Source organism: Amblyomma mixtum, chromosome 4, assembly GCF_055824585.1.
Source record: "Amblyomma mixtum isolate Tamu chromosome 4, ASM5582458v1, whole genome shotgun sequence".
Taxonomy (NCBI): Eukaryota; Metazoa; Arthropoda; class Arachnida; order Ixodida; family Ixodidae; genus Amblyomma; species Amblyomma mixtum.
In genome coordinates this window covers 65424437-65442718 of record NC_143015.1, presented here as the reverse complement: position 1 = coordinate 65442718, position 18282 = coordinate 65424437, and the positions used below count along the sequence as shown (strand labels likewise).

Sequence of the window (18282 nt, the reverse complement as noted above, 5' to 3'; positions counted from 1 at the left end):
GTTATTAAAGTTGTTTGTTGCAAATATAATTTTTCACACCTTTTCTTAGTTTTTAACATTCATACTAGGTGGCAGGACTGTAGAACAGATTCAAACAACCAACAGCAGCATATTATCCACGCAACTTTGATAAGCGTCAGCATCATCAGGTAGGCTTGCGAGAGCGGCGCTTTTTCTGTGCGGTTTGTTCGTTTCTCGGCCGAGTCAGCTGCGTGCATGCAGCAGCGCGTGCTTGTTTCCTGCAGGAGCGGCCAAGCATTTAGCCGTGCTTCAGCCGACCGCCAACATCGGTTTCCGATCCGTCTGCTCGCAGCTATGTCGTCTGTCTGACCCCATCACACACTTGTCGTCTGCCACCGGAGGCTAACAGCGGGAGCGGAGCAGCGCCGGCAATGAACGTAGCCAGCGCAATGCCGCAGTGGGTGCTCAAAGACACGTTTCGGCTGTATCCAAACGCCGAGGACGACTACGAGGTGACACTGTTCGAAAAATGCCTCGTGTTTGAACCGTGCGTCAAGGGCAAGGGACTGCCGCCGTACCGGCAGCGTACGGAGGTGAAGCTCGACGATATAATCGGCTGTCATGTCATGCGCGTCGGCGAACGGGCCTCGGGACTCAAGAAGAGTGTCTCCTATTTCTGCGTCTACGCCTACCACCTGGTGCAGAAGCGAAAGAACTGCGGACACCGGCGCCAGAAACGGACCTACGTGTTCGCGGTGGACAAGGCGGAGGAGTATGAGGCGAACCTGGCAGTCTCCCGGCTCTGGCAGTCGGCCTTCCTCTGGCTTCTCCGAGGCGTCAAACTAGACCGAGCTGGCGGCGGTGAGTTTTGTCTGCGTGCTCGTTTGGCGTGTAACATCGCGTTTTCTTGTTTGTTTGTTTCTTTTAATTCGCGCCCCCCTTACACATTTCGATACATAAGCTCCCTGCAATCAGCAGCAGCAGAGCAGACGGACGGATATTTTCTGTGCCCCGTGTCAGCGCGCAGACAGCGCGGTTTCCGAAATGCAGACGGATGTGCTGCGGGCTTGGTCGCGCGGAAGTTGCTTTGCGGACAAACTCGGCCGGCGACTCTTTTATTGTTTTTTTGTCTGGTGAACCGCGCCTACTGTCGGTTTCTTTCCTGATAAAACCGCACGTGCAAACCGAAGCGCACTGCATACTTATCCGCGCTTCGTTCTTCTACGAGTTCTACCCGCGGGTCGCTGTGTTGTTTCTATTTTTGGCTCCAATTTCCCGTCGAAAGACCGGGATTTCCGATTACCCCGCGGCACTGCTGTAGGGGGGAGCCGACCGTCATACGATTGCTTCGTGGAGTAGAGGAAAAAGGAACGGTATCCATCCTTTACTTTTCGCCATCCTTTCGCGCCCTTGTTCGTTGGAAAAGCTTCGCTGAACGGGACAGGGTACGGTCGAGTTTACCCTACACAGCACGGTCGTCGTTTACGGAAGCCGAGCCCTTTTCTTTTAATTTTTTTATCACCTTATCTCCTACGGGCTTCGAAATTTGATGCGCTTGCGTACACTCGGGTGCGTTTCTGTGCAGTCAGCCGCTGTGAAATCATGGCGGTTTCGAGCCTGTACTTCGCCGAAATGCCAGCCTTATCGTGATCCTGCTTCGTTCTGGCTGCCACCTGTTCTCCGGCTGTTCTAATTATCGGGACGAGTGCGCAGCTCAAAAATGATAACGCGTTATGTTCCCAGAAACGAATCGGTTGGTTTTGACAGCATCTCTTATAGTGCTTCTATGACGCATTGTCCAACGTGCATTGCTGTTGCGTATATTGTTTGCCAGCGATTGTAATTGAGAGCGCTGACGTGGATAATTGATAACGCCGGGTGTAATTTGGACTCTGTTGTCTCACCCCTCAGGTATTAATGCAGAGTTAAATTGCTGCCCTCTTTATTTGTTTAATCTGTGAAGGTCGGAATACGATGTGATTGGTTCAATGAGAGGAAGAATTAAATCTGAAGGCGACGAACCGAACCTGGCCGACAGCAGAAAGCAGCTTGCTGCTTTAAGTTGTCGATGAAATTGAATGTGGAGATGTTCAGTCATATTTGTTTACACTGTACCCTGCAGCGCCAAGGAATTGCGGCAGGGGAGCGGGCTTCACAGTGCAATAAATAGATAACATCGGGCTATACAATTCCAACAAATAAATAGAAAATGCAAATATGTCGTACGGGCAGAACAAAAACAAAACAAGAACGGTAGAACAGTGTAGGTCCGTCACTCCGTCCTCGCCGAGCAGCTTTCATAAAGCGTCGATGAGTTTACCCCCCCCCCCCCCCCCCCCTTTGCTTTTCCTGTTTAATTGCGTTCAATGAGTGCTATGCATGAGAAACCTCGTTGGGGAGCCAGTGCCTACGAATGCCACAGCATGGATGACACTGTTGCTAGAGTCAACATACCACGCGTCCCTCGGGGTATGGTCAAGGACTGATACGAAACTAAACATAGCCCTGTATATAGGTCTGGGTAAAACTACCACACCGAGCAGGTGGTTAAAGCGTACACGAGTAGAGAGCCCTTGTTTTCGCGGCGGCCTCAGGAAACGATGACGACGAAAATGGCGGCCGCAGGTGCGCATGTGCGCACCTGCTGGGTGCAAGCCGTAGTGACCTTGCTGCAAGTTTAATAGAACAGAAATGTGCTTTTAACTAGGTTTGCTGTGTGAACCCGGCCGCTCGCAGTTCCGTTCATTTGCCAGGGTTGGCGGTGAGAGTTGTTCACGGCTGGCATCCGTTCGCCGGCTTTTTTTTTCTTTTCGTTTTGTTTTTGTGCAGACTTCGAACTTGCTCCGAACCCTGCTCTCACATCTGGTCGACTGCGGCTAGCTGGCGTGTAATTAGCGACTGCACAATTGCTCTGTATTCCTCATCCGGCACAAAAAAGAAAAGTATAGGTCACTGCTCTTCGCTGGCGCTCTTCAAAGAACTCATTGCCTTTTGCGCACGCTCCCACGCCGAGCCATTTGTAAAAAAAAAAAAAAAATGGTATGACGCGATACCGTGATGGGTTAATTCCCATATATGCAGAAGGCCATTCTCTACTTTACAGTCACAGATCCCTGGGAGTCCTCGTACTCCTCCTGGCGAAGTGGTGCAGCGGTTAAGCGATGCGCCACTGCCCTGCGTTGGCAGGTGCTCCGAGCGGTGGGGCTTGTGCGACACAGGTTGCTCCTCCCGAGCGACCAATCAATAATTTAGCTGCCAGCAGCCACGGTGGGCAGTATGCGCACTATCCGGTGGGCAGGTTGTGATGACGCTGCAAGGTGACGTCACCTAGGTGGCCCACCTGCCTCCTAAATCCTTCTCTAGAGACCACCTGTCAGATCCATGCTCGTGAAAAGGAAACGATAAGTTTCCGTTCTAACGCGAAAGCTTTAAAACGGAAACCACGGGCATGGCTCTGGCAGGTGGTCTCTAGAGAAGGATTTAGGAAGCAGGTCGGCCACCTAAGTCACGTGCCACTGCGGCGTCATCACAACCTGCCCCTAGATCGTGAGCACACTGCCCAGCGTGGCAGGTGGCAGTTAAATTAATGATTGGCCGCTCGGGAAGAGCAACCTGGGGGAGCACAAGGCCCACCGCTGGGAGCACCTGCCATCGCAGGGCGGTGGAGCATCGCTTAACAGCTGCACCATTTCGCCAGGAGGGGAATGAGGACATCCAGGGGTCTGTGAATGTAAAGTAGGGAATGTCCTTCTGCATATATAGGAATTAACCCATTACGCTATCGTGTCATGGATTAATGACGCGATGGTTACACCCCAAGGACCGCGCTAAGGCGGTCCTTGCGGTGTAGTATTGAAGACAGAAAAAAAAAATTGTGTCTGACTGCTACTGATACTGCTCCTGCTTAAACAAACACTGGGGGGGGGGAAAAATGCGCAAAATTTCGAAAGAAAGTAACAACCGAACAGTCCAACCCCTATCCATAGAAGAGCAAGCTGCCGGGCTATAGTTGGTGATGTATGTTGTGAAGAATTCAGCGCAAAAAACGGACGAGGGACAGGAGAGAGAGACAGGCGGACAGAAGAGCGCTGGTGAATGTCCTATGTGTCCTCTCTTCTGTCCCTGTTCCTTTTTTTGCGCTGAATTCTTCGCAACATATTCATAGCCTAAGCTCAGAAAGTGAAGGCTGCCTTCCCAGCGCGTATTTGTTCGTAGCTTTGAAGTGGGGCACTTCACGTGCAGACAAACTACGTCTGTGCATACTGTCTAGGTAGAGTTAGATGCGGGATGATCTGTATTCTAATATTTACGAGCAAGAGGTCGCGACAAAAATACGGGAACGAACAAACAAGGCATCCAACTTCGCCGACCCAGTGCAAGGAGATGGCAAATGTTCCGAAGTTTTGTTATGGGAAATTAGCAAATCTTCCACCATTAGTAGTATTATTTAAAACTAATGATAAAAGGAAGGAAACGATTTTTGCGAGCCCCAGCACCTGCCATGGCTGCGGGAAGCACCTGAATTGGGGCAGCGGAAATAGAGGGATAGCAGGCAGGCAGGAGAAATGAAATGAAAGAGGTGAGGGGGCAGGTAGAAAGGATAGGGGGGGAGGGGGGGATGAGAGGTACACTGTACAAGTAATATATTTAATGTCCTTAGTTAAAGCGGAATAACAGCACGCGCGCACGACACACGTTACTAAGGCCGAATCGAATTCCCTTCTATCTGGGGCGTTCGTTTTCGCGTTTTCATTTTCTGGGACGAGCCGTTCATGTTCATTGAATGCGGTTAAACCTCGTTGAGAAGGTTGCCAAGATTTTCTCGGGTGCAACAATTGTTTTCGTTACGTCCTCACGCGACCTTCGGCGCAAGTAGGATATTTTAATCGAGGCCGGTCTCGCGTAACGCCTGAGCGACCCCGAACGCGGCGAAATTTCAACGGCCTTCATTTCTACGTGGCACGCGTCGCATGAGTGCAACGAACAACGTTGCGTCACACCGTCAACAACGGAGGCGGAACGACCGTTTATGAATTCTTTGCCTCAAGAGAAAAACAAAAAAAGAGGTTAGTTGTATTGTTCGGAGCGAAAAACAAAAAAGAGGTTAGTTGTGTTTTTCGGAGCGCTTCCGAATTGATATGGGTCCCAGCCCATTCGGGGAATCCGGGGAACGAGGCAGCCGACAATAAAGCCCGAGGTTTCGTCGACCGGGCAGTGGATGAGTCTGGCTCCCTGAATTTCACGAATGACTTCATGATCTAACCAATCATTTTAAACTAGAGAGGAGAATTGTCCCCCCTCCGGACAAAAGCCTGACTAAAGAACAAGAGGTTACGGGGCGTCGTCTACAGACGAGATCGATACGAACCCCATCACTCCTCGCGCACATTGACCCAGATATTTACAACCCAAATTGTAAACACTGTGGCCAACGAGCCACCTATGATCACATCCTGTGGGACTGCAAAATAGAGCCACCTCCGGGTGATCTAGTTACTGCTCCTTATCTCGAGCGGTGGGAGACCGTGCTGGCTAGCTCTGACCCCAGAACGCAAGTTTTGGCGGTGGAGTGGGCTGACAGTCGTCGAGGGCTGCGTACTCTCGACCACTTATGGCGACCTCTTACCAAGCTCTTTCCGGCGAATGAAATGTTTTACGATCAATTAATCGGAGAGCTTGTTTGGGAACACGTGGGTGTATTCTGCGAGGGCTTTCGGCGTGCAGAGCGTGCGATTCTTCTGTCATCATTTATCATCATTCATCATTTATTCACCTTTATATATAAAGAGACCAAATTTTTGTTTGCGCGTTTTCTTCTTTCACACAGTGCGCTAGGCATTCGTATACATGGAGCACCTTGTGGTGTTCATGTACGGCCGCTAAAGAATTTGTATTCGAATTTCTTTGTGACGCTGTTTCGGTTTCATCAGTCGAACGATGACTGTGACGCGTACTTGGTGTTTAGGTCGCATGATGCATAAAAAATAGGCTATGTAATTGCTAACAGGTCATTTTTTGTCATTCCAGATCTCGGGAAAGGCTGGATTAAATGTCGTACCAAATTAAAACTACATGTCAGCGATTATATTAGTTTTTCTAGTGGGTCACGTCACCAGAACACCAAGTTGACGCCACAGTCGTTGTTCGGTCGATTAAACCGGAACAGCATGAGATAATTCCGGTATAAATTATTTAGCGGTTGTAGGCGAACACCACCTGGTAATCCATGTTTTCTAATGTCGATAACACATCGTTTCACAGAATAACATGCGCAATAAAATTAGGTGTCTGTAGTCGTTGAAAGGCCCTAAGGTTGGAGCATTACTATGGGGGGGGGGGGGGGGGGGGGGGTATTTGTAGCGTATTACAGTGGTCAGTAGCATGAGCATCCATTGGTTCGTTGCATCGAATTCAAGGAACAATATTCAGGATGGATGGTTGGAATAGTTGGTATGCATTGATTTTGGGTAGAAAACAGCGCGAATGGACGAAAGAAAAGTTTCCGTCCCCCGCGGTGGCTCAGTGGTTATGGTGCTCGACTGCTTACCCGAATGACGCGGGTTCGATCCCGGCCGCGGCGGTTGAATTTCGATGGAGGCGAAATTCTAGAGGCCCGTGTACTGTGCGATGTCAGTGCAAGCTAAAGAGCACCAGGTGGTCGAAATTTCCGGAGCCCTTCACTACGGCGTCCCTCATAGCCTGAGTCGATCGCTTTGGGACGTTAACCCCCAATAAACAAAGGAAAGTTTCCTTTCCTGTGTTTCCTGTGTGTTTCATTGCTCTCTGTCTCTGGCCCGTTCTCAATGTATTTCTAACCAAAAAGATGTTCAGCGGGGAAACAAAGCATGACATCCACAGGCGCTGTTAGCGTTCCGAAAACGTATCATCATCATCACATAGTGTACACGTGGTTTGGCCCAAAAGCCTCGGCGGTAGCGGGATTGCGAGGTTCTGGAAATGAGGCTCGCGTCTACAAAACCGCGCAAGAAGGCACTTGTGTGGGACCCTGAGCGCTTGGCTCACAATCGTGACAGGCGTGACCTTTCTTTTTTTTTCTCTTTTCAGTGAGCCTCTGGCGCGACGGCCAGAAAGAATTTGCGCAAGTGAAGTTGTACCCGCCGCGCTAAGTACCGTCTCTTCGAGCGTTGCCGGAAAAGGGAGGGAAGGGGGGAAGGAGGAAGGACAGTCGTTATAGAACTATAGAAGTAGAATAGGTTATAGGAAGGACAATAGTAAAAAATGTAAAATTGAAATTCTTGGCAATTTTGTTTGCTTTTATGGGAGTTTTACTTCGAAAAGCAACTCAGGCTATGAGGGACGCCGTAGTGAAGGGCTCCGCAAATTTCGACCACCTGGGGTTCTTCAACGTGCACTGACATCGCACAGTACACGGGCCTCTAGAAGTTGGCCACCATGGAAATGCGACAGCCGCGGCCGGGAATGAACCCGGGTCTCTCGGGTCAGCAGCGCCGAACACCATAATCACTGAGTCACTGCGGCGGCCTCAGCAATCTTGAGGTTGTGCTAAACTGGTTATATATGAAGCCATTCGTCTGTATTCAGAGAAGTATTTGTTGAGAATTGACGAGTTAAACATATTCAGCTGTTTTTTTTTTTTTTTCACTCCAAGTGTTCCAGTCTTGCCTTATCATTTTTGTTCAGCTCGACCGCGTTATAGTTCCGCGTTGCGCTCATCCTGCAGCTCATCTCGTCATGTGATCGCTACTTGGGTTTCGCGGAAACTCTGCAGGAAACAAAAAAGCAAAGAAGACAGCTCGATGTATCGAGATCTTGCGGGTACTTTTGTGCCTCCCGTGTTTTGAGGTTTGTAGTGGAGCCGTATGCTGACACCACGATTGGGTGTAGACTTCAGCGAGCGAACTTGCGCTTGCTCGATGAACCTCACAAGTGAAGCTTGTATGTCTTGCCATGTAGTACGTCATCATGCGCCGTACCATACTATACAATATACCCCATACCATACCACATTCCCCATAACATACCATAACAAGGTAACGTAGCACAACAGAATATAACGCGACGTAGCACAACACAATATAACAAAACATAACACAACGCAATTTAACACAACGTAACACAACATAGCCTGTTTTCATATTATAGATAGATATTCTTTTATTTCGGACAACAAGGTCAGGTCTCGGATACAAGGACAAAAGATAGATGTACTCTGCCTGACGGGGCCCAAGCACCCGACACAATGCTCAGGACAAGCAGCAAAAGAAGCAAGAACTTCATACGTTTTCATTACACAAAAAAAAAATATTTATACAATGTAGAAAATAGGAGGAAGGTGCATACTTCTGCAATGACATAATTATACACTGGATATTCACGAGGCATACTAGAATATGAAATACAAGAGAATTCGCAGAGTTAACGGAACATGATGGATATCAAGAATTTCTATGTGAGCAACCTTTTAATCACTGCTATGTGCCCCACTGTTCCGATTATCGCTAATGCAAGTAGTCCTCGACATCGTGCTTTTCATCTGAGGAACAGGCAATGAATCCGTGCTTCGTGCCTAGTCTCGGGGGGCAACGCACTGCAGATATCCCACGCCTTTCGCATCGCGCACTCACGGCATCGCGTCCCCGGGCCTCTTCGTCGTGATGCTCCGTTTACTTAGCGCGCCTATACCGGGTGTCCCAGCTAAAGGTAACCAAACTTTTAAAAAAAGGCGAAGTGTCCTAGTTCAGTGAGGCCAACTGAGGGTTGTTCATAGTCGCATGGCCTAGTCTTGAGTATTTTTTCGCTCTTCAAAGTTAATTCATTAGTTAAGTTTAATTAGCTGACTTTTTAATTATGACTTCAGGAAGAAAGTGTCAATGAAAAAGTTTTAGATCGCCTCGAAAAACCGCTAGCAGTGCTGTTTCCGTCAAGTTACGATTTACGTAGCTTCATTTATTGTCCTTAAAAGAAAGCTGTCACGTGACCAGCTGCTCGCTCACTTCTCTGCCCCAATGTGCACCCAAAGTCTCAGCGAGGAGAGGACTTCAGAAAAAGCGGATTTTATTCTTTAAGGCGCGTCTTGGGACGTTGAAGTGGCACAGTTGTCATGTGGAAGGTTTTTCTTGTTTTGCGGGTTATGGTTAAAGGCAGGTAAAAAAACTGCTTTACGTAAATATTACTTTGCTGCAAATGTCTCAGTAAGCTGTTTCTCAGAGCGACCTACAACTTTTCCATGTGCACTTTGTTCCTCAAGTCAATCATTAAAAAGTTAGTTAATTGAACTTAAATAATTAGTCAACCTTGAGGAACGAAAAAATACTGCAGACTAAAACAACCCTCATATGGTTTCAGACGGCTAGGACATCCCGTGTTTTTTAAGAGCTTGGTTACATTTAGCTGGGACACCTGGTATATCCGTTTACGTCCTCCGTGGGCAAGCGAGACGTACTTAGAAAAGTCCCGTCGACCAGGAAAAAGTGAGACTGTCGTCGAAGGTACGTTTCGTATCGCGTGCAGGGCAAACACGCGCGAGCAGTAAGAAACTGAACGGCCACTATCGCAAACCAAGAGCGGTATCTGTTTATGCCTTCCGACTCGAAAGGTATGTAGGTGTCGAAAAATGCGCCTCGTGTTTAGAGAAAAAAGCAGTACAAAAGATATTGCGTGTGCATTGAGCAACTGCCGCGGAAACTCGTTGCTATTGATTGCTTGTGCGAACCTCTGCATTACATTCACGCTTTCTTCTCCCTGGGCTAATTTATCTTCATCCTTTGATGTTTACGTGGATTACATAATTATAGCCATAACAATATTTTTAGGCTGTCTGTAGACTTTCTATGGACCAATCCTATAAAATCTATGGAAAATCTATAATTTATGGCCGTACACTTTTAGTAGACTTTTGTCTATAGACTATCAATAGCCAAATTAATTGCTACGAGGCAGCGCGCAGTGACGACGGACAAGAGAAGACACAGTAAGGCGCTATCAACTGAATTTTATTCGGAAAAAAACATTTCTTAAATATCGCTGTTCTGCACGCCAAGTGGTTCCACATTCATTCATTTCATTTCATTTGTTCTCCACAACATGACGTACACATTGTGAAACGGACCAAGAAGAAAAGCCGTTCCTTTACGGCTTGAAAAAAATCCTGGTCCCCCTGGCATTGACGGCAACGAAGCAACACAACCCAGAAACAAATGTGCAGAACAAAATGTACAGAAACAAACAAAATTATAACTTGACATTTTTATGAATGATATGGCGACAATCTCATGTCACGGTCGGGGAATAAAGACAGTTATAATGAAACAGTGGCGGAATATCGCTGCAAGGTTTTTTGTTTATGAAATGCGTGGTGTGTATTAGGGACATGCAAGTTAATAAAACAACGCCTTCAGGTTCGCGAAGTTTAGTTCTGAAATATCTGTTTCTGCTTTAATATGTTCATTTAGTTATCGAGGCAGGTTATTCCTAAGACTCTGAAACCCATAGTTCGTACGGCATTTTGGCACTTTCCAACGGTCTGTTGTCCTCGTATTGTAGGCCGCGTTGCCTATTAATTCTAAGTTCGATATGTCCAAAAATAGCCTTTGATTTTCCTTGATGCTGAGTTTATATTCGCGTAGGAGTTTATAATGATACGTTTTAGTTACTGGAATGACCTTAAGATTTCTGAAGATAAGTTTACTTGGAAATCACGTGGAGATCTCTCTACTGTTTATCGTTACCTAGCTGTTTACTCCTGCAGTATGTGCGCGTAAGTCGTGGTGCATCATGGATGTGCTCCATCCGGGTCCTGGCATGCATTCCCGCATAGAATGAAAACGAAACTATGCTTAGGTTCGTTGGCAGCATGCTAACAAAACAAGGTGCGGCCTCCCTTTCGTATCGTTTCTCGTACCTGTTCAGCCCCTGTCTTCGCTTAGGGGAGGTGCGTGCTAGGTCCGGCCGTCGCCGGAGATCATACACTGCACCTCCCTCCCTTGCGGCAAACCGGACGCCGAACGGCGCGTACGCGTCCTTCGACGATGATCGCGTCCTCCCTCGCGGCCATTCATTTGACTCCGGCTGTGGTGAGGGGGAGAGCGCGTCCCCAAGGACGTCTCGTTTGCGTTCGCACTCCTCTCTCCGTCGTCCTTTTTTCTCTTAGGGGGGGGGGGGGTCTTGCTTTTTAACCACTCACGACTTTCCCCTTCCGTGCACCTGCAGTCCGTGCCGTGTGTCGGGACTTCCCCGTCTTTTTTCTCCTCCTCTCATGTTTTGGTGGTGCTTGTGGTGATGGCCGTCGTTTCCCCTCCCCCTTTGTACCACTTCCCTCTCTGCGTGTGTCTCAGCTGTGGACTAGCCTTCGGACAGTTGGGTGCAGTGCGAGGGAAAGCCTGTCGTAATGCGACGCCTGAATGACCCCCACCGAGCGGCGAGATGACGTGGCGGCTGTGCGGCGGGTTTTGCAGACTGGCTCCGATTGACCCAACACCGCGTGCGCTGCTTTTCATTGTGTCGCGCTCCTCGTAGAAATGTGCCGCGCGTCGTGTGGCAATCGAAAGACCGGGTTCTTGCGCTGGCTAATGAAAAAAAGGATTCATCGCGCTGGAAATTCATTTTTTTTAATTTCTAACGCGATAGCGTGAGGGCTCTCGTTCTGCAGAAAATTCGGCGTAGTCGTCGTCGTCGCCACCGAAGAATCCCCGAAGAAACAACCCAGGCGGGCCTCCTATAGTTGAGATAACCTAAATTATAACTTGTTGATCTGGTTCAGTTGATGCATAGTTTTGTTTATAAGAAAGTGCAGCATGATACGGACGCGAAAGAGATGGACAGGACCCATATACCGCCATAAACCAAACCAATTTTCTTTTTTTTTTGTGACTGTTTTTCTTCAGCGGAAGCAGAGGCACGGCACTACGCCCGAGTGGGCGCAAGACGTGAGAGACAACAGAGGCGGTTTCATTTCTCTCTCTGGTATGCCGGGCGAAAAAATTTTTTTTTCTCACTTTTCCTCATGGCTGCATTGCAGCGTGTTCTCGTTTTGTTTGTTGTGTCCATGGCGGCGCCGTCACGGGCCCCACAAGTCATGTGCGTGTTTGAGAGAGTGACCAGCTGCGCTGGCATTCATTCTGGTATGGACGTGATACATGATATGGACAGGTTCGCAGACCGACGGAGAGATATTTTGACAGACGAGTGCAGTGGTGGGACTGCAAAACAAATAAAAAAAAATGAGACGCGGCCTGTTCAGAGGATACCATACAGATTGACAGACGCCGATAGATCAATCACTTGCTGCCTTGGCTCGGCGGCATTGGCGTTCGGCTGCTGATCCCAAGGCCGCGGGTTCGAACCTCAGACTTGGCAGGAGCATAACGATGGAGGCGAAATGCAAGAACGCGTGCGTGTGCTGTGGTCTAAATGAATCCGGAGCCCTCCACTATACGGCGAATACGGAGCCCTCCACTATCCCGCTTCGGGACGGTAAACCCCACATACCTTGTGACGATAGATGGATGATAGGTTCTGGCGCCGGGGGACACCACTTTTAGCAGGCAAGCCATTCCGAAACGCTTCTCAGCCTGCGACTTGGCCATAGCCGGATACAACTCAAGAACGAAGGGCCTTTTCCCCCACAAAGAACGTCGGCCGATTCCCATGAACCTTTTAGCGTGACAGTGCAGGCAGGGGACTGTCCCCTTTCAACTGCCACTCCCTGCATTGTTGCGCTATAGCAGGCTCATGAGATTCAGCCGACGCCATTGGCTGGAAGGGGGTCGTTCTTTGTACTGTGCGATGTCAGTGCATGTTAAAGAGCCCCAGGTGGTCGAAATTTCCGGAGCCCTCCACTACGGCGTCCCTCATAGCCTGAGTCGCTTTGGGACGTAAAACCCGAATAAAATAAACTAAACTTTGTCGGCGAAAAGGCCCTTCGTTGTTTACTTTATGAACATCCCGCGCGCTCGACCTGTATTTATTTATTTATTTATTGAACCTCACAGGCCCCAACGGGCATTGTGTAAGGGGGGTTACAATATCAAAAATGATTTCAGTAACAAGAGGCAAACACTGGGTATATCAGTTTCAAAACAGAACAGGATTCACAAGAACTAACAGAAACCTACATTGTACGTACACAGCGCAATACATACAGGTGCATACATACATACACACAGAAACATAGGCCAACCTGTTAACACATGTACGTTGTACAAAATGTAATTGTAATTGTGTGAATAGCATACTTGTATATAGTACCTTTCTCCCCCCTGTCCTTTCTGGCTGTCCCTTCATCCCTTCCATTTCTCCAGTCCGCCTGCTCTCCCTCTACTTTCGCTGCCCTAGCTCTGGTGCTTCCCGTAGCCATGGCAGGTGCCGGGGCTGGCAAAAATCTTTCCTTCCTTTTAATTACTATTCTTTTAAACCACTGCTACTACAATTTCAGTTGTATTCGCGACTTATAGTTGCTGCCTCTCTCCGACTGGTACATATCCTGCTTGGTGTGCGTAGAAAACTGCGGTATATGCCTAGCGGCGTCTGGAGAAAGAATGAAAAAGAAAAGAAAAGCCAGCTTGTTTTTCCTCGCTCGCCCCCTGGCGGCTCTGCGCGGAAGTAAGCGTGGCGGAAGTGTCGCCACCGGGCAGTAATTATACGCGCGCCACGCTAAACGAGCGAGGCCCGCCCCTGGCCGCCGCGCTCCTTCTTTTGTGGGTCAGGCGCCCCTGGGGGAGTTGGAAAAACAAACGCTTTGTGACTCGTCCTTGCCGCGTGGTCAATGACGGATCCGCCTTGGCTTGAATGCCAGCACGTTGGGCAAAAACAAAAAGGGGGGGGGGGGGGGGGGGGGGGATCGCGCGTGTTTACAACAGCGTCCGGCTTTTTCGCCATCTCAATTAAATGTCTGTGTATATATATATATACGAAGAAGAGCCGGTTGGCAGCGTCGTTTTGTTCGCAGTTAATTATCGCTGCTGGTCTGATTGGGGGTGCTGAGTTGCGCGTCGCTGTGTCCGCGGTAGACCCCTTCTTCTGTAGTGGACGCAGGAAACGAAGTTGTTAACTTCTTTCTTTTGGCGCAAACAGCGAACTCTCGCTTGTAGCGGTGCGGTATGTTTTTGGTTGAAAGGAGACGGCAACCGGGACAGGAATATGAACGGAGAGGAGGGACGGGAGGTTAACGTCTCAAAGCGACTCTGGCTATGAGGGACGCCGTAGTGGAGGGCTCCGGAAATTTAGACCACCTGGGGTTCTTTTCCGCGGTGGCGCAGTGGTTATGGTGCTCGGCTGCTGACCCGAAAGACGCGGGTTCGATCCCGGCCGCGGCGGTTGAGTTTCTTTGGAGGAGAAATTCTAGAGGCCCGTGTACTGTGCGATGTCAGTGCACGTTAAAGAACCCCAGGTGGTCGAAATTTCCGGAGCCCTCCACTACGGCGTCTCTCATAGCCTTAGTCGCTTTGGGACGTTAAACCCCATAAACTAAACCAAACCACCTGGGGTTCTTTAACGCGCACCGACATCGCACAGCACACGGGCCTGAGAACTTCGCCTCCATCGAAATTCGACCTCCGCGGCCGGGTCTGAACCCGCCTCTTTCGGGTCAGCAGCCGAGCGCCACAACCACTGAGCCACCGCTGCAGCAGAATGTAAGCGCTCGCCGGGAAGTCGAATGTTCGGCTATTGCGGACGTATTGTCGGAATGTGTCGGTGCAGCATTTAAGCAGATGTGCACGAACAACGGCATGCCGCGGACAAGAGCGGAGGTCGCATGTAGCGTCGCATTCGAAGCGGCGCTCTGCGCACCGTAGCTGGATGCGACCTGGCTGTCGAGGGGCGCACTTGAGGCGGAATAGACGGCGCTAGTTCAAGACTTTGGCATTGAGAAAGGTGGCCCATAGAGAAAGTGAAAATTTTTCAGATGTATCGCATTGCTTCTCTCCACGTGGCAAAGATTGAAAGGAATGTGGCTTTCGCCAATTATTTCAGCACGGCATAACCACCGTTCCATACTCAGTCTCTATGGCTTCTCCTCCACATTAGGAAACATCGGCGCCTGGTTGGTTTAATGAAACTTTACTCGTGTCGCGCATTAATGATCTTCAGAAATTTTTTTTGCACCTTCTTGAAAAAAATTGGGAGCACTGCAGGCTGCTGCATTGGAGAAAAGCGTTTGCGTTTGAACGCCGCCATTTTGTTTGCAAGTCTTCGGAGACACGTGACTCTTGTCACGTGACCCTTGGATGACGTCAGCAACTTTTTTAGCAAGTCGTCGTTGTCTAACATCAGTACACATCCCCAACACACTTGACTTTCATACACTCCACAACGCGTTCACTTCGTGCCCCTCTGACACGCTTGAACCAGCGACCCAGGCGAGCACGGGCCTGGGAGGAATTCCTAGCGGACATGAGTCATCGTGAAGCAAAGACGCGGCCAGGACTGGCGACGGCGGAAGCAGCGGCGACGGCAGCAGCGGCGGAAGCAACGGCGACGGCAGCGCCGTCAAGTGGCCGAGTCTGCCCTCGAGTCGCCGGACGGAGTGATACTGCGAAAGGTCTAGCTGTTGCTGTTAATTGAAAACCGGCTGTGTCCTCGACAGAGGCCTCGTGTTTCGGACATCCGGCGGTGGAGAACGAGGACGTTCATTCACCCGCTGGGAGACTGCGGGAAATTCCTTTACAAGGGAGGAAACGAGCGGAAGACTTGCCGCAGTGGTGAAATCGACACGTCAGCGTTTGATGACTCAGTCTCTACACCGATCCGCCGTGGTGGCTCAGTGGTTATGGTGCTCGGCTGCTGACCCGATAGACGCGGGTTCGATCCCGACCGCGGTGGTCGAATTTCTATGGAGGCGAAATTCTAGAGGCCCGTCTACTGTGCGATGTCAGCGCACGATAGAGAACCCCAGGTGGTCGAAATTTCCGGAGCCCTCCACTACGGCGTCTTTCATAGCCTTAGTCGCTTTGGGACGTTAAGCCTCATTAACCAGTCTCTACACCCCTTCCCATCGACCGAGCTGCGACAGAGCATCAGCACCGCCCCCAGCCGTGGGGGGTACCGTGCACCGGTGTCCACAACTGCCCACCTGATTGGACATCGTTCGCCGAACTTTATTTCCCAGTCAGGGATCAGGGGAATACGAAGCGTATTTAACGGGATGTTGTTTTGTGACCGAAGCACGCCTACCTCGACTGTAAATATGTGCAAATGAACCTGCTGTACAGTTTCCTCCATAACGGAGTTCTACACCGTCCTTCGGAGCCGGACCTGCGGGGCTGAACGAGTCAGACAACCCAAGGGCCCCTCCGTCTCCAAGAGTGGCGTAAAGCAGTGCACTTGATGAAAAATTATACGTGTTCTTTCTGATTGGACTGCGCAGCCTCTGGAAAACGCGCATGATGGGACTGACGTTGTGACTGTACTCTTTCTTCAAAAATACACTTCGGTTGAATGATTGTGCTTTTAAAGGAATTGCACCGAATTTGAACCGGAGTCGCAACCACTCCTAGTGTTGTGTCCTTCATTGTCCTTTTTGCAGTGCATCGTTGCTTAGGTGTGGCATTACGATGTAGTAGTGATGGTCTCTGTATTCCGGCTTTTCTTGTGCTTCGTTTGGGTGTGTCGTATTATGAATTTCGTTTATTAGCGATACTTTTCTGCATGCTTTGTACATAGTTCATGTACATTGAACATTGCTTCACTCTAATAAATACCCTGTTTAAGAAAAAAAAACCCCTTCGTGGCATACGCGTTGCGTCCCCACTTGGCGCGCAGAGGACCTGGGTTCGAACCCCAGTGCCGGTCACGTGAGAGGTGTCACTTCCTGCGGACAGAGTTTGGGGACACATATTGCGGACAATTTCCGGTGACATGTTTTCCTTCGCCTGAAGCATATAATGCTTTCGCAGTAAAGGTGCTCTGAAGAGGAATCTGAACTCGTATTTTTACCTCCGGAACTCGATCTACATGTTCCGAGCGTTCTAAGAAACTTAGAATTATTGCCCTGTGCGGCCGATTTTTCCTCATTTAAATCCGATTATACGTCCCGGCTCCCGCCTTTTTTTTTTTTAATTCCACGCAGACGGTGGGAGGAGTCGACCAACCTTTCAGCCAGTCCCGTGGCGGCTTGCCGCCCCGCAATCGGCGGAGTGATACGTAGGGATCGGTGAAAGCAAATAGTCCACGCGTATTTTTATTTCCGTGGGCCTAGCTTGCAGCTGTGTAGTATCTGACTAGACCTATTTATTCACAGAAACAAAAAAGAAACAAAATAAAAGCGAAAGCAAAGCCGCCACGCGACTGCCTGAAAGGCACTTAATGCGTTGGTTGGCTCCTCCCACCGTCTTTGGGGAATTTAAGAAAGTAAAGGAGGGATCCGGACGTTAAACCAATTTCAATTCTGGAAATCGGCCGCAGGGCAATAAGTCGCAGTTTCTAGGAGTGCTGGGAACGTGTAGATCGAATTCCCGCGGCACAAAGACGAGTTCAGATTCATCTTCAGTGTGCCTTATTAAATTTAATAAAGTTTTCGCACCATCCCGCTTGCTGCGAGGCAGCGGAGAGGCGTCGGAAGACGACAGCTGTGGCAAATAATTACGGAAGAAATTGGAGTCTCTTGCGCTGGGAACATTGGACGTCGGCAGCCTTGTCACCCTAAAGCAATTGCGGCGCGTGTGAAAGGAATGCGACACGATATGAACACACTTTTCCCAGTGCTGGGGCAGCACAGCGCAGTGTATACCCGATTTTGCTAAAAAAAAAAAAAGTCGCTTGTTTTATTCTTTTCCTCTAGGCAATCATTTTTCAGCTCGACATCGCACTTTGATCGTTGTCACAAGCATGTGCGTGTCTGCTTTGACAGTTGATTGATGGTGTCGTTCGATATAGAAAGCTAGCGTGACTCTTTATGGAATGACGTAGCAATGCATGCGTTTAGTGAAGGTGAGCGGCTCTATGGGAGGGCAAACATACTCTCACTGCTAAATGCCAAAATATGCAATATGATTGACCACGTATTAGAACCGGTAGACTGGTGCTACTTTCGTTCCATTTATTCTGAAAAAAAAAATAATAATTGGAGGGGAACTTAAGCTCCCCTCCAATAGCGTAATGGGTTAATTCGCATATATGTAGAGGATACAAGTGATGGGAAAAAGAGGGGCTCGTTATGGCATACGTGACGGAAACCAACAGCCACCGAAACCAGGGAGCATAGGAAATGTCGTTTTTTTATTTAATTTCCAGTTTTTGATCAATTCGAGACTAATGAAAGCAGAAGACAAAACAACCAAATGCTGCCGGAGGGATCCGAACCCACGACCTTCGAATATGCAGACGGTCATTCTCTCTGTACAT

General features: G+C 49.2%; 1 protein-coding gene across 1 annotated transcript in view; it reads left to right on the top strand.

Annotated features, from left to right (window-relative positions):
* Positions 1-139: 139 nt before the first annotated feature.
* Positions 140-18282, top strand: part of LOC149346650 (sphingosine kinase 1-like) — a 126105-nt gene continuing 107962 nt past the window's right edge. Inside the window, exon 1 of the mRNA XM_089586565.1 lies at positions 140-822. Coding sequence (XP_089442691.1) covers positions 393-822 — 430 coding nt within the window. The 5' untranslated portion in view covers positions 140-392. The remainder of the gene's footprint in view (positions 823-18282) is intronic.